This window comes from Oncorhynchus keta, chromosome 1 (genome assembly GCF_023373465.1).
Source record: "Oncorhynchus keta strain PuntledgeMale-10-30-2019 chromosome 1, Oket_V2, whole genome shotgun sequence".
Lineage (NCBI taxonomy): Eukaryota > Metazoa > Chordata > Actinopteri > Salmoniformes > Salmonidae > Oncorhynchus > Oncorhynchus keta.
The window spans coordinates 69,995,404-70,015,599 of record NC_068421.1 but is presented as its reverse complement, the minus strand read 5'-3'; the positions used below and the strand labels follow the sequence as shown (position 1 = coordinate 70,015,599).

General features: G+C 41.0%; 1 protein-coding gene and 1 long non-coding RNA gene across 4 annotated transcripts; both read right to left on the bottom strand.

The window, feature by feature from the left end:
* Positions 1–372: 372 nt before the first annotated feature.
* LOC118392184 (protein sel-1 homolog 3) lies at positions 373–16,887 on the bottom strand. 3 transcript variants are annotated; one of them, XM_035783920.2, is made up of 24 exons: positions 16,782–16,887; positions 14,770–15,340; positions 14,426–14,552; positions 13,654–13,775; positions 13,372–13,487; positions 12,326–12,390; positions 11,999–12,122; positions 11,713–11,845; positions 11,401–11,541; positions 11,042–11,265; positions 10,752–10,931; positions 10,542–10,664; positions 10,266–10,406; positions 10,094–10,156; positions 9,837–10,013; positions 9,599–9,726; positions 7,537–7,620; positions 7,255–7,336; positions 6,974–7,049; positions 6,649–6,752; positions 4,789–4,910; positions 4,564–4,678; positions 4,091–4,154; positions 373–3,567 (listed from the first exon to the last, which is right to left on the bottom strand). In XM_035783920.2, the coding sequence occupies exons 1-24, from the start codon at positions 16,788–16,790 to the stop codon at positions 3,251–3,253; spliced, it is 3,408 nt and encodes a 1,135-aa protein (XP_035639813.1). In that variant the 5' UTR covers positions 16,791–16,887; the 3' UTR covers positions 373–3,250. The 3 variants fall into 3 exon arrangements, with proteins under 3 accessions (XP_035639813.1, XP_035639797.1, XP_035639804.1); XM_035783904.2 differs by lacking the exon at positions 16,782–16,887 and adding an exon at positions 15,938–16,196; XM_035783911.2 differs by lacking the exon at positions 16,782–16,887 and adding an exon at positions 15,938–16,195 and having other exon boundaries at positions 373–3,552.
* A 1,608-nt stretch (positions 16,888–18,495) lies between these two features.
* Positions 18,496–19,349, bottom strand: LOC118395854 (uncharacterized). Its single transcript, XR_004828077.2, has 3 exons — positions 19,222–19,349; positions 18,816–18,876; positions 18,496–18,709 (listed from the first exon to the last, which is right to left on the bottom strand). It is a non-coding gene; the product is annotated as an uncharacterized LOC118395854 (long non-coding RNA).
* Between the last annotated feature and the right edge of the window lie 847 nt (positions 19,350–20,196).

Genomic DNA, 20,196 nt, shown 5'->3' with positions numbered 1-20,196 from the left:
ATAGAGACCAGCAGGTACACTGTGCGCACGCTGCATCACCTCCTGCCACGCATTTGCCTGTCCTGCCCTATAGTTCACCTGGGAGACCACCCCTGCTCAAGCCAAGGTGCACTTCATGAGTAGAACTCTGAATACGGTGATAGTACTTTATACTTAACTACAGTGTCTAAATCAATTGGCACAAATGGCAGCAAATCAGAAAACCAAATACAAGGTTATTATTGCTATGATTTCTCAAATATTGATTCATACATTACCAATTCAACCTATTCTTTCAGACTGAGTAATGTTATAGTAATTAAAGAAAATATGCAGGTAAAGAAAGTTCTGGAACTGGTGATAACCTTGGATAGATAGTTGAATACTCAGCTGTTCAAATAATGTTGGTCTTTATTTTCTGAAAGGACAGTTTATAGACTATGGTATAATGCATGGCTGAGACCACGCATCAACTCAATCTCTGTATGTCCTGGATGTTGACAAAGTCAAAAAGTCTCCATGAAAAAAAAACCCATAAATGATTATAAAGGTTGCCCTTGGGAAACATTTCTATTAAATGAGTTTGACTAAACAGAACAGTATTACAAAGTACAACGTGACAGCAGTTAAACTGTCACATTTATTACATTTGGCCACAGTGTTTGTTGTTGCCAAGATTCAAGGTAATATCAATCGTCATATAATGATTACATAACTGCATATTAATGAGAGAGAAAGAGAGAGCCCTCCAACAGTTGCAGTTTATGCTGTAAATAACAGCTGATCAAGCAAATACTAGAAAGGATGCTGCAGTTTAGCTCCTCGAAGTTCCCCAACCTATTATGAAATCCATAACTCAGACACAGAGTAACAGTTCTACCATCCCCATAACACGAAATCCTTATCTGAAGTACTGTATCTACATGAAGACGAGGCTTAGTGTGTTTCACAGAATACAATCATATCTCACTCATTGACCCACATACTGAGAACAGACAGTTCATTGCATGAATAAAATTCAGACTTAAACCCTGGGCAAGGGTCTAGGAATGCTGCACACACTGCACATACTCTTGCAGGCCCACCATATTTACTCTGGGTAACCCATCATAGTTACAGTTGAAGCCGGAAGATTACATACACTTAGGTTGGAGTCATTAAAACTCGTTTTTCAACCACTCCACACATTTCTTGTTAACAAACTATAGTTTTGACAAGTAATTTTTCCAATAATTGTTTACAGACAGATTATTTAACTTATAGTTCACTGTATCACAATTCCAGTGGGTCAGAAGTTACATATACTAAGTTGACTGTGCCTTTAAACAGCTTGGAAAATTCCAGAAAATTATGTCATGGCTTTCTGGAAGGCTAATAATAATTTGAGTCAATTGGAGATGTACCTGTGGATGTATTTCAAGGCCTACCTTCAAACTCAGTGCCTCTTTGACATCATGGGAAAATCAAAAGAAATCAGCAAAGACCTCAGAAAAAAAAATTGTAGACCTCCACAAGTCTGGTTCATCCTTGGGAGCAAGGAAGGAGACGTGTTCGGTCTCCTAAAGATGAACATACTTTGGTGAGAAAAGTGCAAATCAATCCCAGAACAACAGAAAATGACCTTGTGAAGTTGCTGGAGGGAACAGGTACAAAAGTATCTATATCCACACTAAAACAAGTCCTATATCGACATAACCTGAAAGGCCACTCAGCAAGGAAGATGCCACCGTTCCAAAACCACCATAAAAAAGACAAGACTACGCTTTGCAACTGCACATGGGGACAAAGATGGTACTTTTTGGAGAAATGTCCTCTGGTCTGATGAAACAAAAATAGAACTGTTTGGCCATAATGACCACCGTTATGTTTGGAGGAAAAAGGTGGACGCTTGCAAGCCGAAGAACACCCTCCCAACTGTGAAGCCCGAGGGTGGCAGCATCATGTTGTGGGGGTGCTTTGCTGCAGGAGGGACTGGTGCACTTCACAAAATAGATAGCATCATGAGATAGGAAAATTATGTGGATATATTGAAGCAACATCTCAAGACATCAGTCAGGAAGTTAGAGCCTGGTCGCAAATGGGTCTTCTAAATGGACAATGACCCCAAGCATACTTGCAAAGTTGTGGCAAAATGGATTAAGGACGACAAAGTCAAGATATTGGAGTGGCCATCACAAAGCCCTGACCTCAATCCCATAAAAACAATTGTGGGCAGAACTGAAAAAGCGTGTGCGAGTAAGGAGTCCTACAAACCTGACACAGTTAAACCAGCTCTGTCAAGAGGAATGGGCCAAAATTATTGTGGAAGTTTGCCCGAAATATCTACCCGAAATGTTTCACCCAAGTTAAACAATTTAAAGGTAATGCTACCAAATACTAATTGAGTGTATGTAAACATCTGACCCACTGGGAATGTGATGAAAGTAATAAAAGCTGAAATAAATTATTATCTCTACTATTATTCTGACATTTCACATTCTTAAAATAAAGTGGTGATCCTAACTGACCTAAGACAGGACATTTTTACTAGGATTAAATGTCAGGAATTGTGAAAAACTGAGTTTAAATGTAGTTGGCTAAGGTGTATGTAAACTTCAGGCTTTAACTGTACGTATGATTCATAAACCTTACCAATAAATCAAGCAGATTCTGGACAACTGTTCAGACAAAAACTGTAATAAGTTAACCAGCAGAAACTAGTCCTTCTGATCGGCCTTGGACTAACCTAATGTACCGGCCCCAAACAGACAGACGTTTAGGAGCCCCAGAAAAAAACATGTGATTCAGCACCATGTGGCTGAAACAAAACAACCAGATAGCAGACTCATACACCTACAGATGTAAGATCTTAATTTGCCCTATATTGTCAGAGAAAAATAATCCTGCAGCAACAGGTTTTGAACATTTAGTCCTCAATGTTGCTCAACGGTTAGGCTATTAGCTGGCCAAAAGTAGACTACATGAAAAGTGCAATACTGTTAATGTAAATGTTTGTAAATGTGAGTTTTCAGTGAATTTATGCAAATCACAAAGTTCATCTGCATTTACTGCTGTACAGAAAACTTCTCAGCAACAAAAGAGTGATCAAATTAAGATCCTACATCTGTATCAGTCATATGAGTCTGTTCACTCCCACTTGTCAGTTAAAATTAGTCAGATATCTCAGAAAATGCAGTTTTATAATATTTACAGGCTTGCTTCCCAACATAAAGCATATACATTCCTTTATATATTATCTTCTGTCTCAGGCATTTCCTGTGCAAGACAACTATCAGAGCAGATGATGGAGGATCAATGTGCAGAGGACACAGAGACACACCCCAGACACAGTAACAGCCAGGTCAACGGTCTGCTGCACTCTCTGTCCATCCCTCAGTAGAATGGACCATAGACCCTGGGCCATTCTAACAGTTCTGGACATTCTGTCTTCTCTTCTGATGGGGTCATTCTGATCCTGCTGTCCATTCCCATTGACTTCTGCTTGATTGACAGGGGATGTCCCTGTCCTGTCATCTACTGCACGGTCAGTGGTATGCCTACGTTGTCTAGCTGGGATGTGCACTTGGAGACACTCTGGAGGCAAAGAAACTGTTTACCAGTCAAGCATTGATGTAATAAATCACAAGAGTTTGTCATGAAAAAACAATGGGTCGGTTTTACAATTTAACATGGTCTTTCTATATTTACAATGGAGGGGACAAAAATAAATGTGACACGTGCAGAACGGCACAGTATTCCAATGGTGGCTAAATCGGAGGACGTGCTCATTGTAATGGCTGGAATGGAATAAATAGGACAGTATCAAACACATGGTTTCCAAGTTTTTGATACCATTCCATTGATTCCAATCCAGCCATTATTATAAGCGGTCCTCCCTTCACCAACCTCCTCTGATGTATTTAACATTAGGCTGTAGCTGTAACACAACAAGTTTGTGACAGAACCAACTGAGGCAACAGTACCACCGTGTGGCATACATATGTAGATGCCTATACAGAGGTGGTGATAAGATATGGAAATGTGATCATGATAGGTGGACATTAAGACTATTCACTATTACACTGAAATGTAACAGTATTTTAGCAAGGAGGTATTCAGGAAACTGACTTACCCAGAGCACTTTGGATTAGCACAGTAATGAGAGCAATGATGAGAGTAACGACAGATATATAAACCTGGAAGACAGGATTTACAGGATCACATTTGCATTTGCATTAGACAACTTTGAAATGGTCTTGCATTTTATTTTGTTAAAAACCATGAGCTATCCCACTTGGCAAAAAACAGGTTGAATCAACATTGTTCCCATGTCATTTCAACCAAAATAATCGATGTGAAGAGGCTGACTCAATATGGAAAGTCTGATTGGATTTGCAAAAAGTCATCAACGTAAGGCCATTTAATCTTTTTTTCACCCAAATCTTAACCTAAATCCAATGACATGACGAAATATGAGCTGATGTCAGTGGCCAGTGGGATGTGATTAATAAAGACATTGTCATATGGGTCTGACTAGTCATGGTCAGATCACATGATGAGCAGGAGAAACCCTGGTCCTTGTCATACTTAAAGATAAAGGCCTACCAGTGACAGCTGTATAGGGTCTTGAGTCATTTTTCTCCAGGATTTTCCCATGCGGACTCTGAGTAGAGCTAAAGTACATGGTGTCAGATCCTCATCTTCATCCAACTCTACACATCTATGGGGGAAAAACAGAACAAAACAAAGCATTGGCATTGGCATACACAGTCTATTATTCATTAGTCATGATGAGTCTGATATGATTCTGCTATGTAGAAGGGGAAGTACCTTTGTAAGAGTCTCTCCACCACAATGTCTAGCCCATCATGAATTGATATGTTTAATCTGTCTCTGATGATCAATGGGACATCATGTCCCTCTTCTGCCAAAACCATCAACTTATATATTCCCTGAGGGTACATAAGGAAAAAAAACATTATAAGAACAGTAATCAAACTGAAATGTATGAACGCATTACAATTCTGATAACTGTTACTTTTACAGAAGGCTCAAAGATTCTGGAGGCTTAATTGTAGCATGTACAGTGCCTTGCGAAAGTATTCGGCCCCCTTGAACTTTGCGACCTTTTGCCACATTTCAGGCTTCAAACAAAGATATAAAAGCATATTTTTTTGTGAAGAATCAACAACAAGTGGGACACAATAATGAAGTGGAACGACATTTATTGGATATTTCAAACTTTTTTAACAAATCTACAACTGAAAAATTGGGCGTGCAAAATTATTCAGCCCCTTTACTTTCAGTGCAGCAAACTCTCTCCAGAAGTTCAGTGAGGATCTCTGAATGATCCAATGTTGACCTAAATGACTAATGATGATAAATACAATCCACCTGTGTGTAATCAAGTCTCCGTGTAAATGCACCTGCACTGTGATAGTCTCAGAGGTCCGTTAAAAGCGCAGAGAGCATCATGAAGAACAAGGAACACACCAGGCAGGTCCGAGATACTGTTGTGAAGAAGTTTAAAGCCGGATTTGGATACAAAAAGATTTCCCAAGCTTTAAACATCCCAAGGAGCACTGTGCAAGCGATAATATTGAAATGGAAGGAGTATCAGACCACTGCAAATCTACCAAGACCTGGCCGTCCCTCTAAACTTTCAGCTCATACAAGGAGAAGACTGATCAGAGATGCAGCCAAGAGGCCCATGATCACTCTGGATGAACTGCAGAGATCTACAGCTGAGGTGGGAGACTCTGTCCATAGGACAACAATCAGTCGTATATTGCACAAATCGGGCCTTTATGGAAGAGTGGCAAGAAGAAAGCCATTTCTTAAAGATATCCATAAAAAGTGTTGTTTAAAGTTTGCCACAAGCCACCTGGGAGACACACCAAACATGTGGAAGAAGGTGCTCTGGTCAGATGAAACCAAAATTGAACTTTTTGGCAACAATGCAAAACGTTGTTTGGCGTAAAAGCAACACAGCTCATCACCCTGAACACACCATCCCCACTGTCAAACATGGTGGTGGCAGCATCATGGTTTGGGCCTGCTTTTCTTCAGCAGGGACAGGGAAGATGGTTAAAATTGATGGGAAGATGTATGGAGCCAAATACAGGACCATTCTGGAAGAAAACCTGATGGAGTCTGCAAAAGACCTGAGACTGGGACGGAGATTTGTCTTCCAACAAGACAATGATTCAAAACATAAAGCAAAATCTACAATGGAATGGTTCAAAAATAGAGAATCTGTGGAAAGAACTGAAAACTGCTGTTCACAAATGCTCTCCATCTAACCTCACTGAGCTCGAGCTGTTTTGCAAGGAGGAATGGGAAAAAAATTCAGTCTCTCGATGTGCAAAACTGATAGAGACATACCCCAAGCGACTTAAAGCTGTAATCGCAGCAAAAGGTGGCGCTACAAAGTATTAACTTAAGGGGGCCGAATAATTTTGCACACCCAATTTTTCAGTTTTTGATTTGTTAAAAAAGTTTGAAATATCCAATAAATGTCGTTCCACTTCATGATTGTGTCCCACTTGTTGTTGATTCTTCACAAAAAAATAAAGTTTTATATCTTTATGTTTGAAGCCTGAAATGTGGCAAAAGGTTGCAAAGTTCAAGGCGGCCGAATACTTTCGCAAGGCACTGTAAATGACAGTTATATAATACATGGTAAGACACCTGAGAACTGCCTGCAAGGGCTGCTCTGCTGTACAGTGATATAGCTTGATCAACAGCTCCTAGCCTGCTGCTTGAGTAGTAGTAGTCGCCCATCTTCAGCAAACCTGGAACCAAAGCGATAGCCTGAGTGTCAGTCTGTGACATCATGCCTACTCATTGTCACTCTTTGTAATGCCAAATGTTTGGCTTGACAATGAAAGCAATGGAGTTGGCAAGAGCACAAACAGATCTGGGACCAGGCTAACAGAGAAACAGGTGCTTTATGTAAACTAGCTTTTCCATTACTGACTATAGTCTGTGAGGACACTGTAGGACAGGAACTCACCAGAATCATGTGGGGCATAGTTCATTGTGGAATGGTTATAATACCTCCATTGACAATCATAGCTCTGCTTCAACTCCTGCAATCAGAAAAGAGTGGTAACTCAAGTGTATGATATGGCTTATGGTAATGAATGTCTCTCTGTCAACGCCCTGGAATGTCTTTGTGTGTCTCTCAAATGAATGTGTCACTAAATCTGAACTAATTGGCTTATATGAATATGAATATGAGAGATACAGTATCTTTCTATGAGAAAATAAGAATTCAAATGCCAGACTCCTTACCTCACATAGGTAGGCAACATTATTCTGGGCCACTCCCAAACCTGTTTCAGCGGCAAGGGCATACCTGACCAGAGCCTCGCCCCTTTAGGAACAATACAATACATCAACCCATACCCATGTACACACACATGCACACATACACACACACGCACGCACACACACACACACACACACACACGCACGCACACACACACACACTGTAACATCAGTAACTTGATTTGACAAATCAAATGAATGAGGGAAATTGGATTGATGAACTAGAGTCTATTTTGCTTCTCTCACCAGAAGCCCTGGAGATAGGATTGGAGAGCCTCTCTTACGATGTATCCCAGGTAACCATTCTGCTCACAGATCTGTTTCAGCATGCTAGAGGGCAGGACAACATAATACATAAAACATGTACTGAATCAGAGAGGTTCATCACATAACGACATCAACAAAGTATTGTTATTACCATGACATCATTATTACCGTAAAACAACAGAAAGTACAGTCGTGGCCAAATGTTTTGAGAATGACACAAATATTAATTTCCACAAAGTTTGCTGCTTCAGTGTCTTTAGATATTTTGTCAGATGTTACTATGGAATACTGAAGTATAATTACAAGCATTTCATAAGTGTCAATGACAATTACATGAAGTTGATGAAAAGAGTCAATATTTGCAGTGTTGACTCTTCTTTTTCAAGACCTCTGCAATCTGCCCTGACATGCTGTCAATTAACTTCTGGGCCACATCCTGACTGATGGCAGCCCACTCTTGCATAATCAATGCTTGGAGTTTGTCAGAATTTGTGGGGTTTTGTTTGTCCACCCGCCTCTTGAGGATTGACCACAAGTTCTCAACGGGATTAAGGTCTGGGGAGTTTCCTGGCCATGGACCAAAATATCAATGTTTTGTCCCCCGAGCCACTTAGTTATCACTTTTGCCGTATGGCAAGGTGCTCCATCATGCTGGAAAAGGCATTGTTCGTCACCAAACTGTTCCTGGATGGTTGGGAGAAGTTGCTCTCGGAGGATGTGTTGGTACCATTCTTTATTCATGGCTGTGTTCTTAGGCAAAATTGTGAGTGAACCCACTCCCTTGGCTGAGAAGCAACAGCACACATGAATGGTCTCAGGATTCTTTACTGTTAGCATGACACAGGACTGATGGTAGCGCTCACCTTGTCTTCTCCGGACAAGCTTTTTTCCGGATGCCCCAAACAATCGGAAAGGGGATTCATCAGTGAAAATGACTTTACCCCAGTCCTCAGCAGTCCAATCCCTGTACCTTTTGCGGAAAATCAGTCTGTCCCTGATGTTATTCCTGGAGAGAAGTGGCTTCTTTGCGGCCCTTCTTCACACCAGGCCATCCTCCAAAAGTCTTTGACTCACTGTGCGTGCAGATGTACTCACACCTACCTGCTGCCATTGCTGAGCAAGCTCTGTAGTGGTGATGCCCCGATCCCGTAGCTGAATCAACTTTAGGAGATGGTCCTGGCGCTTGATGGACTTTCTTGGGCGCCCTGAAGCCTTCTTCACAACAATTGAACCGCTCTCCTTGAAGTTCTTGATGATCCGATAAATGGTTGATTTAGGTGCAATCTTACTGGCAGCAATATCCTTGCCTGTGAAGCCCTTTTTGTGAAAAGCAATGATGATGGCACGTGTTTCCTTGCAGGTAACCATGGCTGACAGAGGAAAAACAATGATTCCAAGCACCACCCTCCTTTTGAAGCTTCCAATCTGTTATTTGAAGCCTTGTCCTCTTCAATACTAACACCTGTGTTAACGAGAGAATCACTGAGATGATGTCAGCTGGTCTTTTTGTGGCAGGGCTGAAATGCAGTGGAAATGTTTTTGGGGGATTCAGTTCATTTGCATGGCAAAGAGGGACTTTGCAATTAATTTAAATTCATCTGATCACTCTTCATAACATTCTGGAGTATATGCAAATTGCCATCATACAAACTGAGGCAGCAGACTTTGTGAAAATTAATATGTGTCATTCTCAAAACTTTTGACCACGACTGTACACATTTGGTACAGAACACCAAGGACTACAATAAGTTCAGTGACTAAAGGTTTACTCTTACTCTGACGCGTCAGCCCTGATCTAAGATATTTTTGTGACACTAACAGCTTCATCTGGGGATTCATAAGACGAGTAACTGCACTACGCAGGGTCTCTCGCTCTAAGCCACGCTGTGACAGTGGCACTTATTTTTATATATGCAAATACACAGGTCCTTAAATTAGTCCAGCATTTAGTCAGATTACACTTTTCTGCAGCTACCCTCTGGTGCAGTGGACCATACAGGGGTTTTCTTCACTCCCTGAGCTGTGCGGAATAGAGACTTACATCACAGCCCTCTCTGTGTCCCGGGAGACCCCCTCCAGGTTTCCTGTGGACAGGTACCAGGCCGCCTCCACCGCCCCGTCCACATGACCATAGAGGGAGGAGTTTAGGAAGAGATGAAACGCAGCAGTCTGGGGAGTACAGAAAACACAATGAGTATTAGACCCTTCATAAACCTGAAAAAGGCTTCCAACTTAAAACTCAAGTTGATTTGAAAAAGGATGGGTGAAGTTGTTCCTACCTCATTCTTTTCTGGGTTGTGTGGGTTCTTCCCATTTAAGTGATACACACCCAGGTTAAACATGCCGTCATGACTGCCATTGTGGGCAGCCTGTTCAAAGTACTTGTAGGCAGTCTTGTAGTCTCTCAGTATGGTGCTGTAATACCATCCCAGCCCATTCAAGGCTTGGACTGAACCCTGGGGGTCAGAGATGCACATTAAAGGCAAGCACACATAGACACACATAAACACAAGGTAGAGTATTACAGCACACATACCTTGGCTGCAGCTTTCTCCAATATCTGGAGACCCAGAGTCATGTTCCTCTTCACCCCCTGTCCCTGGAGAGACCATTATCAATCAGTCCTCTAATCAGTCTACACATACACAACACATATCTGCCAATATTGAAGTCCTATATCCCCTACTTACACAAGACATGATGCTTACCTTAAATAATAAGATAGAGTACTCATACATAGCTGCAGGATCCTCCAGCTCCATGGCACTCTTAGCATACCACTTAACTGCACTCCCAACGTCCTTAGAGACACCATTTTGACCCCAGAATAGAAGCTTTGCTAGAAGTTTCTGCATAAATGAAGTTGTGTCATCTTCAGATTTATTCCCTAGAATCATTTCTAACTTGACGTAGAAGACACTTCTAAGTACTTTAGTCTAGACTAAAAGCGCAATGATTTCTAAGTATTTTGATATATACTGTACCTGTGATTCAACGTCTCCTCTGTCAGCTTGAAGTTTGATATACTGAAAGGTGTCACCTGTCTCATGAGTTAGGCTGTTCAGGTGGTCCTCGTTGCTTATAAGAATGTGCTCTGTGATATATTGCTTGGGGTGAGAGGAAATGTATGGTTAACAGTTATACTAACGTAACAGTACAACTAAAGTTCCTCAAGTCCTTTTTTATAAATTCACCTGATTCCCCAGTACCCGGCCTTGGTCAATACTGGTCTGTGCCCCAACATTGGAGTAGTAACTGTACGCCATGTCAAAGTCTTTGGGGAACCCGTCAATTCCTTGTGTGTGTTTGTAGCCCAAATGCATGAGGGCTAAACGGTTATCTCCCAGTGCACCAATCAGACTGTAGACATGACCCTGGAATACACAGAGGTCATAACAAGGTCACTCATCATGGGTCCGGGGTCACATACAGCTCATGACAAAGGTGGTATTACCCGTGACGAGGTCAGGTGACTGGTCGTTACCTGCTGTTGGTCCACAGGGGCCCCCAGGCCAGCCAGGTGTATGGTGGAGAGCAGCAAGGAGGAGTGGTGGTAGCCATAGCAGGAGGACATCTGCAGCAGGGCTATCAGGGAGGAGGTGGTGGTGGTGGAGTCCATCTGGTTGCTTCCTCTATTGGACAGTCTATTCACTACATGCTCAAACAATCTGCTTCCAAGGTAAAGGGGTGTTCTCCTGTTCTTAGTTCCTACAGGTATCAATGGAGTAGATACAGTAAATGTAACCAAGAATATGTGAGGTGCAGTCAAACACTACCTGCAGGTGATGTAGGTTTAAGTACATAAGGCACCTGTATGAGATGGGTAGCCTATAGGTAATATACCTGTGGTGAAGTCCTTTAGCTGGGTCTCTAAGAAGGTGAAAAGTACACGGTGCTTCTTCTGAGCTTCCCAGGTCCATGTCTGCCTACATGTATTCTGTCCAAACCTTCTCCATAAACTGATGTAGTGAGAGTGACACAAACCTGAAAAATCTAACTCAGTCAGATCTGGTTTCTCCAAAATAATGTGGCATAAAACTACCCCATCTCCATATTCACAGTGCTAGAGTTTTCCTTCAAGACACAGATCCATTTGGTGTTGGCACACCACTCACACAGATGACTAAACATGAATCTACACAGTATAGAACTCACCTGTCATAAAGACTTCCTGGTTGTGTGTCACAGCCTGAAGAAGGGCTGCAGTGACTTCTCTGATAACATCACACTCTCTGTGAGTCTTTTCCAGGCCCTCTAATGTCTTGGCAGGGGAAAGGAAGTTGATCACCTGTAATATATTTAACTGTCATAATACTGTAACAACATGAACATATACCTCTTAATACAGTAGTACAGTAAGGCCTATATAGTACATTTCTGTACATTTTCATTTCTCATAATGAACAATTGTTTTTTAAAAAGTTAAGGCATTTGGACACACCTTTTCTGTGCCCAAACGATAGTATTTGATTGGTCCAAAATAGCCATGGAAACCTGGCATGAACCTGCCCCCTCCAATCACAAAGTATCCACCAGTGTCATTGTAATGGATGTCACTCTGAAAGCTGCAAAATATTCAACACTCAACATTCGAAATAAATATTGACACTAAGTTATGCAAAGCCCTCCTCAAGGCTTTTGGTGCAGTTTGAAGTGTGCAAGTCTTAAAAACACCAAAGTTCACTCCAATCCCTTTTCTGTGTTTACATATCAAAATATTTATGTCTGAAAAAAGTTTGTAATTATCCAAAAAGTTTTGATGCCTTACTCAAATATGTGTGTGTTCCCCACCATTCCTCCCGATGTCATTTCAGGTTTAACTTGCAGTGTCACCTGAAAGACACACAAGACATCAATTCATAATCATAGCGCCAAAACTCCAATATATAAAGTATATATAAATACCATGATGTGAAAAGATGGGATGTAGATTCTGACATGGGACTTTAATGATATACCCCATTCCTAACTGTAGCACCCTAAGCTACCAATTGTGTCTCTGATGCATATGTTGTTGCTGTATGTACACTGAACAAAAATATAAACAAAACATGTAAAGTTTTGGTCCCATGTTTCATGATCTGAAATAAAAAAATCACAGACATGTTCTATACACACAAAAAGCTTATTTATCTCAAAGGTTGTGTACAAATGTACAAGTGTATCCATCCACCTGACAAGTGTGGCATATCAAGAAGCTGGTTAAACAGCATGACAATTACACAGGTGCACCTTGTGCTGGGGACAATAACAGGCCACTTTAAAATGTGTAGTTTTGTCACACAACACAATGCCACAGATGCCACAGGTTTTGAGGAAGCATGCAATTGGCATGCTGTCTGCAGGAATGTCCACCAGAGCTGTTGCCAGATAATTTAATGTTCATTTCTCTACTATAAGCTGCCTCCAATGTTGTTTTAGAGAATTTGACAGTACATCCAACTGGCCGCAGACCACATGTAAACACGCCAGCCAAGGACCTCCACTACCAGCTTCTTCACCTGTGGGAACGTCTGAGGGGTGGTGGGTGATGAGGATTATTTATGTCTGTAATAAAGGCCGTTTGTGGGGAAAAACTAACTCTGAATGGGCCTGGCTCCCCAGTACCACTGGCCAGTCATGTGAAATCCATAGATTAAGGCCTAATGAATTCATTTAAATTGCCTGATTTCATATGAATATGAAATGCAACTTAGTAAAATATTTTTAATTAATACATGTTTAATTTAGATTTCTGTTCAGTATATCTTGCTGGTGATAAATCCAATTTCCAATCATTGGAATAATAGTTTATTAAATTCAATTGTATGGTACCTTAGAGCCTTGTATGAAGCAGTCTAGTCTGATCCAGGTCCAGAGAGGCAGAGCTGTGTGGGCTCTGAATGCCTTATCTCCCCCAGACACCACACGAACCTGAATTATGATATCTCCTAAACAGTAGACAGTACTTTATTAAATCCTAAGACAGACATCTACCATAATGCATGCTGATATCCAATCATAACACTACCTACCGCTCAAAGACACAGCAGCTTGATCACATTCACAGCCCAACATTAAATCATAAGTATCAAGTGAAACCATGCTATGCCTCACCTGTGTTAGTGAGCTGCATCAGAGGAGTGTCATATTTGCTGTTCTGATCAACATGATGGATGATTCCACACAGTTTCTTGTCACACCACTGCACCAGAAAGACCCATATAGACACTGTGATACTGGGGAAAGGGAGATTAATGAGATCTTTCACATTACATTTTCTGTGTCACTGTTCCATAGCTGCCGCAGGGAGATTTAATGAATTTGTGTAGTTGTAATCTGTGATTATATCTTGATTAGATTTTAGATTATGCATCCATCCTTAAGCATCCATAAAGCATGCCCACTGGTATCATCTTCTACATAGGTTAGTTCGCTGATCTTTCAATGCATTGTTTAAAGCATGTAAACAATAAAGAACTGTAGCATATGGAAATGTATATGCTAAGTGAATTAAAAATGGAAGTGAAATGAGCTGTCAGCATTGAACAGACAGAGATCTTTCTGTAACTGACCTAAGGAGGTGCATGGAGTCAGAAATATCAGATGACTGAAACTATCATTTTCAAAATGCTAAATCATGGACCCTTTTAGTTGAACTTTAAAATAACGCACTTTGTAAGAGAGGTCATAATATATATTATATCATTAATTTGGCATTATACTGGTTATACTTATTCATGTTTATGTGAGTCATTCCAGGTGACATTGTCAGTGCACTTGCAGTTGTTGTCCACAAGACTACCCAAAGGATCAGCTCTCATGACAACGTAGAGAAATGTGTCATGAATGCAAATAAATACTATTTAGAGGGAAGTTAAATCCAAACCTGGGCTGCTCCACAGTGAGGACACGATCTCTCTCAAGATCTCTGTTGATGAAAGGGTGGATCTTGCGAATCACTCCAAAACTCTTTCCGGTGCTAACCATTGGAAATGTCAATATATCCACAGTGTCTACAAATCAATTCAAGAAAATATTAGTATACACTAAAACTATAACAAGGACTGAGAATACCTTCTTTAACAAAATAAATAATGTCAGTATTTTTCTTTCTATGTCTCAATTCACTGGCACCAAACGGTTTATCATAAAGTGTACTTGACAGCAATGTGAGTCTAATTGTAACACACACATATAGTACAAAACCTAATTGGTTGATTGAGACCAGACCTGACTCATGTGGGCACTGGCGGATTCTGTCTCTGGTCAGCTGCCACATAAGATCAGCCATCCAGGAGGGACACCCAGGATAAAGTCTAGCTGGACGCTCAGAGGGAAGTACTGCCTGAAGCACTTTGAACGTCCTCACCAGGGACCCATTGTATGTGCTGGTCCTATTCACATGGCCTGTGTCTCCTTTGCCTTGCTCAAGGTGGTCCAACCAGGCTCGAACCATCACATTATGGACGTCCAATGTGCGCCTTATGGAGAGGTCCTTTCTGTAGGCCATGCCTGGAGGGAACCAAAGCTTCACTGGATGAGTCCTGGGGACACGGAGGCGTCTGTGGTTGGTCCATCTCCTCCTGAAGACAGCCACTCCTGTCTTGGTCTGTGTGGAGACCACCACCTCCACTCCCACCTCACAGGCCCTGGAGCACTGGTAACTAACTTGGACCACTGAGCCATGCATCACTATGTCTGGGACCAAGCCAAACTGTATGGAATCACCATGCAGCACTGAGCTCTCTCCAGCTGGGGATGAGGAGGTAGGCATGATGTGGGATGAAGACTCACATGGTGCCTGGTCGAGATGAATTAAATATAGGTGGAAATTAGCTGGATTCAACAGTAACGTTAAGTCCATTGCATAGCATGCTTGCTTGGTGTTCAGAAGACCTCTCCTTGAATGGTTTACTGTAATAAATGGGTAATGTCTCTAGTGTATTATCCCTTTATAAAACCAAGAAAACTGAAATAATGAGTAAAGCCTGGGGGAATTTTCCTCACTCTAACTTGTTAGTAAGATTCATTCGGAGATGCCTCCAGGCAGCACTGGTGACTATCAGTGTGTTATGGCTGGAATATAATCACTTTGTTGAAATTTAAGACTGGTAAAATGCATATTCATACAGATTTAAATAGCTGAAAATGGCCAAAAGCATCGTGGGCCTAGTCTGGTATGTACATATTAAACATCACATTTGAAACGAGGTCAGCTAATGACCAGGCACTAAATGTGACATTTGTGGATATTAGTTGTGAGTTGTGATGTGTGGTGGTAGTCTGTAAACTACACACAAATATTTACACAAGTTTGCAATTTATTCAAATAGATTACCGTTTACATAGCCATATTCATTATCCTTGTATTAGATACTCAATTGTGTATATTTCTTACCAGCGACAAAACAATTACAACGGTGACAGCATGTCCACAAAGGTTAAAACTTTCAAAAACTTTCATTTTCAAGTGTGTATTTCATACAATCCTTCAATTCTGTCTTCCCGATTTTTTTTAGGACTATATCGAATGTTATTTAATGTTCAAATCGTGGTTATAGTTGTATTCATATGATAAATTCAATGTTATTAATCCAAATACGGCTTTCTGTTGCGTTGCCTCGTTATTCCTCACTTCCGTGATATAGGTGGAGCTATGTGGTAGCACCTGTTCTGCAGGTGGAGCCTATTACGCCGTGCAAAATTAGCCTGACGATACACTAAATCTTTCTGCTACTCTTGTCGTTCGACCCCGACAGAGCCAGTGATCCTTTGGCGAGGTTGTGCAGAGTGGCAAAAAAAATATGATTTATTAAACATCATCATTGGATACATTCCTAGGCATTATTTCAGAAGCACGTTTCTCCTCATACATCATAATCTCACAGCACCAATGTTCTATAAACACCAGGAAATCAGTTTATCGCACGATAAAGCCAAAGACAGTACAGTGTGAAGATAACCATAAATAAAGTGCTTCTCCAACAGAACCCCCCCCCCCATCACACTTGTAGGCGATGTCTTGGCTGTGCAGAATCACATCAACTGCGCATTGTGCAAATCTTACAATCCTAGGCACTCGTTCGATATAAAGTTTGTTTTTGACGCAAATTAAAATGTGTCAGTTTGTCACTTTCACGAGGTTGGAGTAATAACAGGTTCAACTATGTAAAACATTTGCTGGAATCTAGGTTGTGCCTTTAGATTTTGAAAACATTTACAACTAAGGAAGAATTGTTCACCTTTCTCATTGACTTCTCAAACCGCTGCCTGGTCTGTTTCGCAATCGTTCCCGGAAGTCTCGCGATGTTGCGCCTCTGGGTTTAGAAACGGTCTTTACCTTCAGCAGCCTGGCGTCAAAATTATCAACAGATATGAACTATGAGTCTACCATTCGAATTTAAGACCCAATTTAGCACAAAACAGACACTGGCAGAACATACACTTACAGAAAGGGAGAAATACAGTCCCTAGTGAAAGTCTACACACCCCTTGCATAGTCTAAATATTTTGCTTAAATCTCAAAGAGAATAAATTCGATTATTTTTTTACTGAACTACACAATTTACTCCACATTTTCTAAGTCAAAGAACAAATATAGAACACTTTCCAAGGTCACACATTGTTTTCCAGTATATGTTTCATCAGGAGAACTTGCATGTGTGAAACCAAAATTCAGACAATCGATACTTCAGAAAATGTAGGGGCAAAAACAAACAAATGGCCAGGCCTTAATTAATAGACCGTTTTGGGTACCTTTATAGAGCTGCAGAATTTCACTTACTGCTCTCTCAAGGCAGCAGGCATCAGGAAGCATTTCAAAGGGAGTGACACAGAATAATTGTTAAACTCATCAGAATACTGGGTAGGGGAACCCACATCCTCTCCTGGAATAATTTGTTTTCAGTATGCTAGATCTTAAATCAGTCCAAAAAGGTCAATATTCGCTATTACTAGGCCCATGTACCTCCCTCTCTTTTCTAATCAATCTTACTGCATTTTGTCACGAAGCCTAGATAAAACCATACATATACTCATACTGGAGACACATCAGACAACACATCAAATAAAATAAAATGTATTTATATAGCCCTTCTTACATCATCTGATATCTCAAAGTGCTGTACAGCCTAAAACCCCAAACAGAAAACAATGCAGGTGTAGAAGCACGGTGGCCAGGAAAAACTCCCTAGAAAGGCCCAAACCTAGGAAGAAACCTTATAGAACCAGGCTATGAGGGGTGGCCAGTCCTCTTCTGGCTGTGCCTGGTGGAGATTATAACCGAACATGGCCAAGATGTACAAATGTTCATAAATGACCAGCATGATCAAATAATAATAATCACATGGTCCCATTAAGCAAATAGGAACCTACTTAAGTAAAACAATCCCAGACATCCTTCCATTTGTAATCTTATCGTCTAGACCTGTTGCATTGACGTATGGCCTGAGTTCTGTACTTTCTGTCCCTGGGAGATCAAATAGTCAAAACATGAAACCTGTTGTTTAACAATTCTGTCCTGAAAAAGTTGGTGCCAGCTTATCAGCTCTTTTTGTTTTACAACACCTTGTACTAAAAACATTTCTTTGGATCTATTTAATTACATGTTCAAATAAAATATTATTGGTCATGTACACGTATTTTGCAGATGTTATCGCAAGTGGGTCGAAATGCTTATGTTTCTAGCTCCAAAGGTGCAGTAATACATCATTCAGAGCAATACATACAAAACCAAAAAAGAAAAGCATTAATACATTTTGGATAGTGTTCCACGCAATGGAAACATTTTTTATATGAAATTACCGTCTTACTTAAATCACTGAAGTTATTCAAACTCTATCGAATTGAGAAATAATCATTTGAAATCGTGTCTGATTGACAAAAACTGTTACAGTGATGTTTGTACAAACTCAATCCCAGTAGCAGAGAAACACAGCAAGCAGAGGTAAGAGTAAATCCAGATCTTTACTTAAAGTATTGACAGAAACAAGGCAATAGCACAAGAGTGCACTAAACAAAACATAAGACATAAGCAAGGATCCAGGCCAACAGAGGAACCTAAATAGCCAGGCAATCAGGTGAACAGAGAGGGCAATCAAACACAGGTGAAACCAATAAGAAACAATTAGGGTAAACTGGAAACCAGGTAAGGCTGCCATCCAGCAGTAACCTAAGGAAACACACTCAAAATAAAACAGAAACTGTGACAAAAACGCATCCTATTCAATTATTTATATATCCTACGTATGTTAAACATTTTTCACTATGTCTCTTACAGTCTGTTTGAGTTCACAACACCAGGGGCACATCTTATCTTTCACCCAAACACCAGATGTACTGAGGAGAGAGAGGAATGGCAACCAATCTGTTAGATTAGGAGCGTAATAAAATCAAACAATGGAATGCTGTTAACGCTTGATCTTACTAAGATATTGCATTATTAAAGTGTTTGCTGAAAGCTACTAATAACATATTCCTATGAACCATACAGTCAACACTCATTTCACTTGACTTCAACTGATAGACCATGAGTAAAATGATGCATGAGATGTTTAATAAAGTATAATTGATGTGATGTTGATTTTTGCCCCTCTGCAGAACATTGCTTCAGGGTCAATGGCTTTTCTTTCTATCCAGTACAATTATTCAATAGAGTAGGTTAGTTCCATGAAGTCTATTTACCTTCCTTATATCATTCTTCATTTTCTGGAAGGATTTTTGGGTTCGTGGAAGCTGCTTTCATTCTCCCACTGTTTGAAATGTCCTGATAGAAAGGAGGAAAATAGAGTCACTTTCCTCCAAAGAAAAAGTGTGTAACGTTAAGATTTTTTAAACGTATGCTTATTCCCAATTGGAATTTAGCCTCTGTGTAACCTCTCTAGGGTCAGAGGTCACCATAAAGCAGAACCTGCTTGGTATTCGGGCCCTTAGCTGTAATCCAGTCAGGGTTACTCTCAAGCAATTAAGATGTTCAAATGTATAGTGTAACGGATTTGAAACGGCTAGCTTAGTTAGCGGTGCGCGCTAAATAGCGTTTCAATCGGTTACGTCACTTGCTCTGAGACCTTGAAGTAGTAGTTCCCCTTGCTCTGCAAAGGCCGCGGCTTTTGTGGAACGATGGGTAACGATGCTTCTTGGGTGACTGTTGTTGATGTGTGCAGAAGGTCCCTGGTTCGCGCCCGGGTATGGGCGAGGGGACGGTTTAAAATTATACTGTTACATTGATGCTGTTGACCCGGATTACTGGTTGCTGCGGAAAAAGGAGGAAGGTCAAAAGGGGGGTGAGTGTAACGGATGTGAAACGGCTAGCTTAGTTAGCGGTGCGCGCTAAATAGCGTTTCAATCGGTTACGTCACTTGCTCTGAGACATTGAAGTAGTAGTTCCCCTTGCTCTGCAAGGGCCGCGGCTTTTATGGAGCGATGGGTAACGATGCTTCGAGGGTGACTGTTGTCGATGTGTGCAGAGGGTCCCTGGTTTGCGCCCGGGTATGGGCGAGGGGACGGTTTAAAATTATACTGTTACAATAGCCTACTTTGACCAGAGTGGTCTCAGCTCTGATTTAATGTTTTGACCAGGGGCCTGGAACACTTGGAGGACGAAAGTGCTTGTCTCCCCATACGGATATGTCTGTCTATTGTTTGTCTAATAAACCTTTA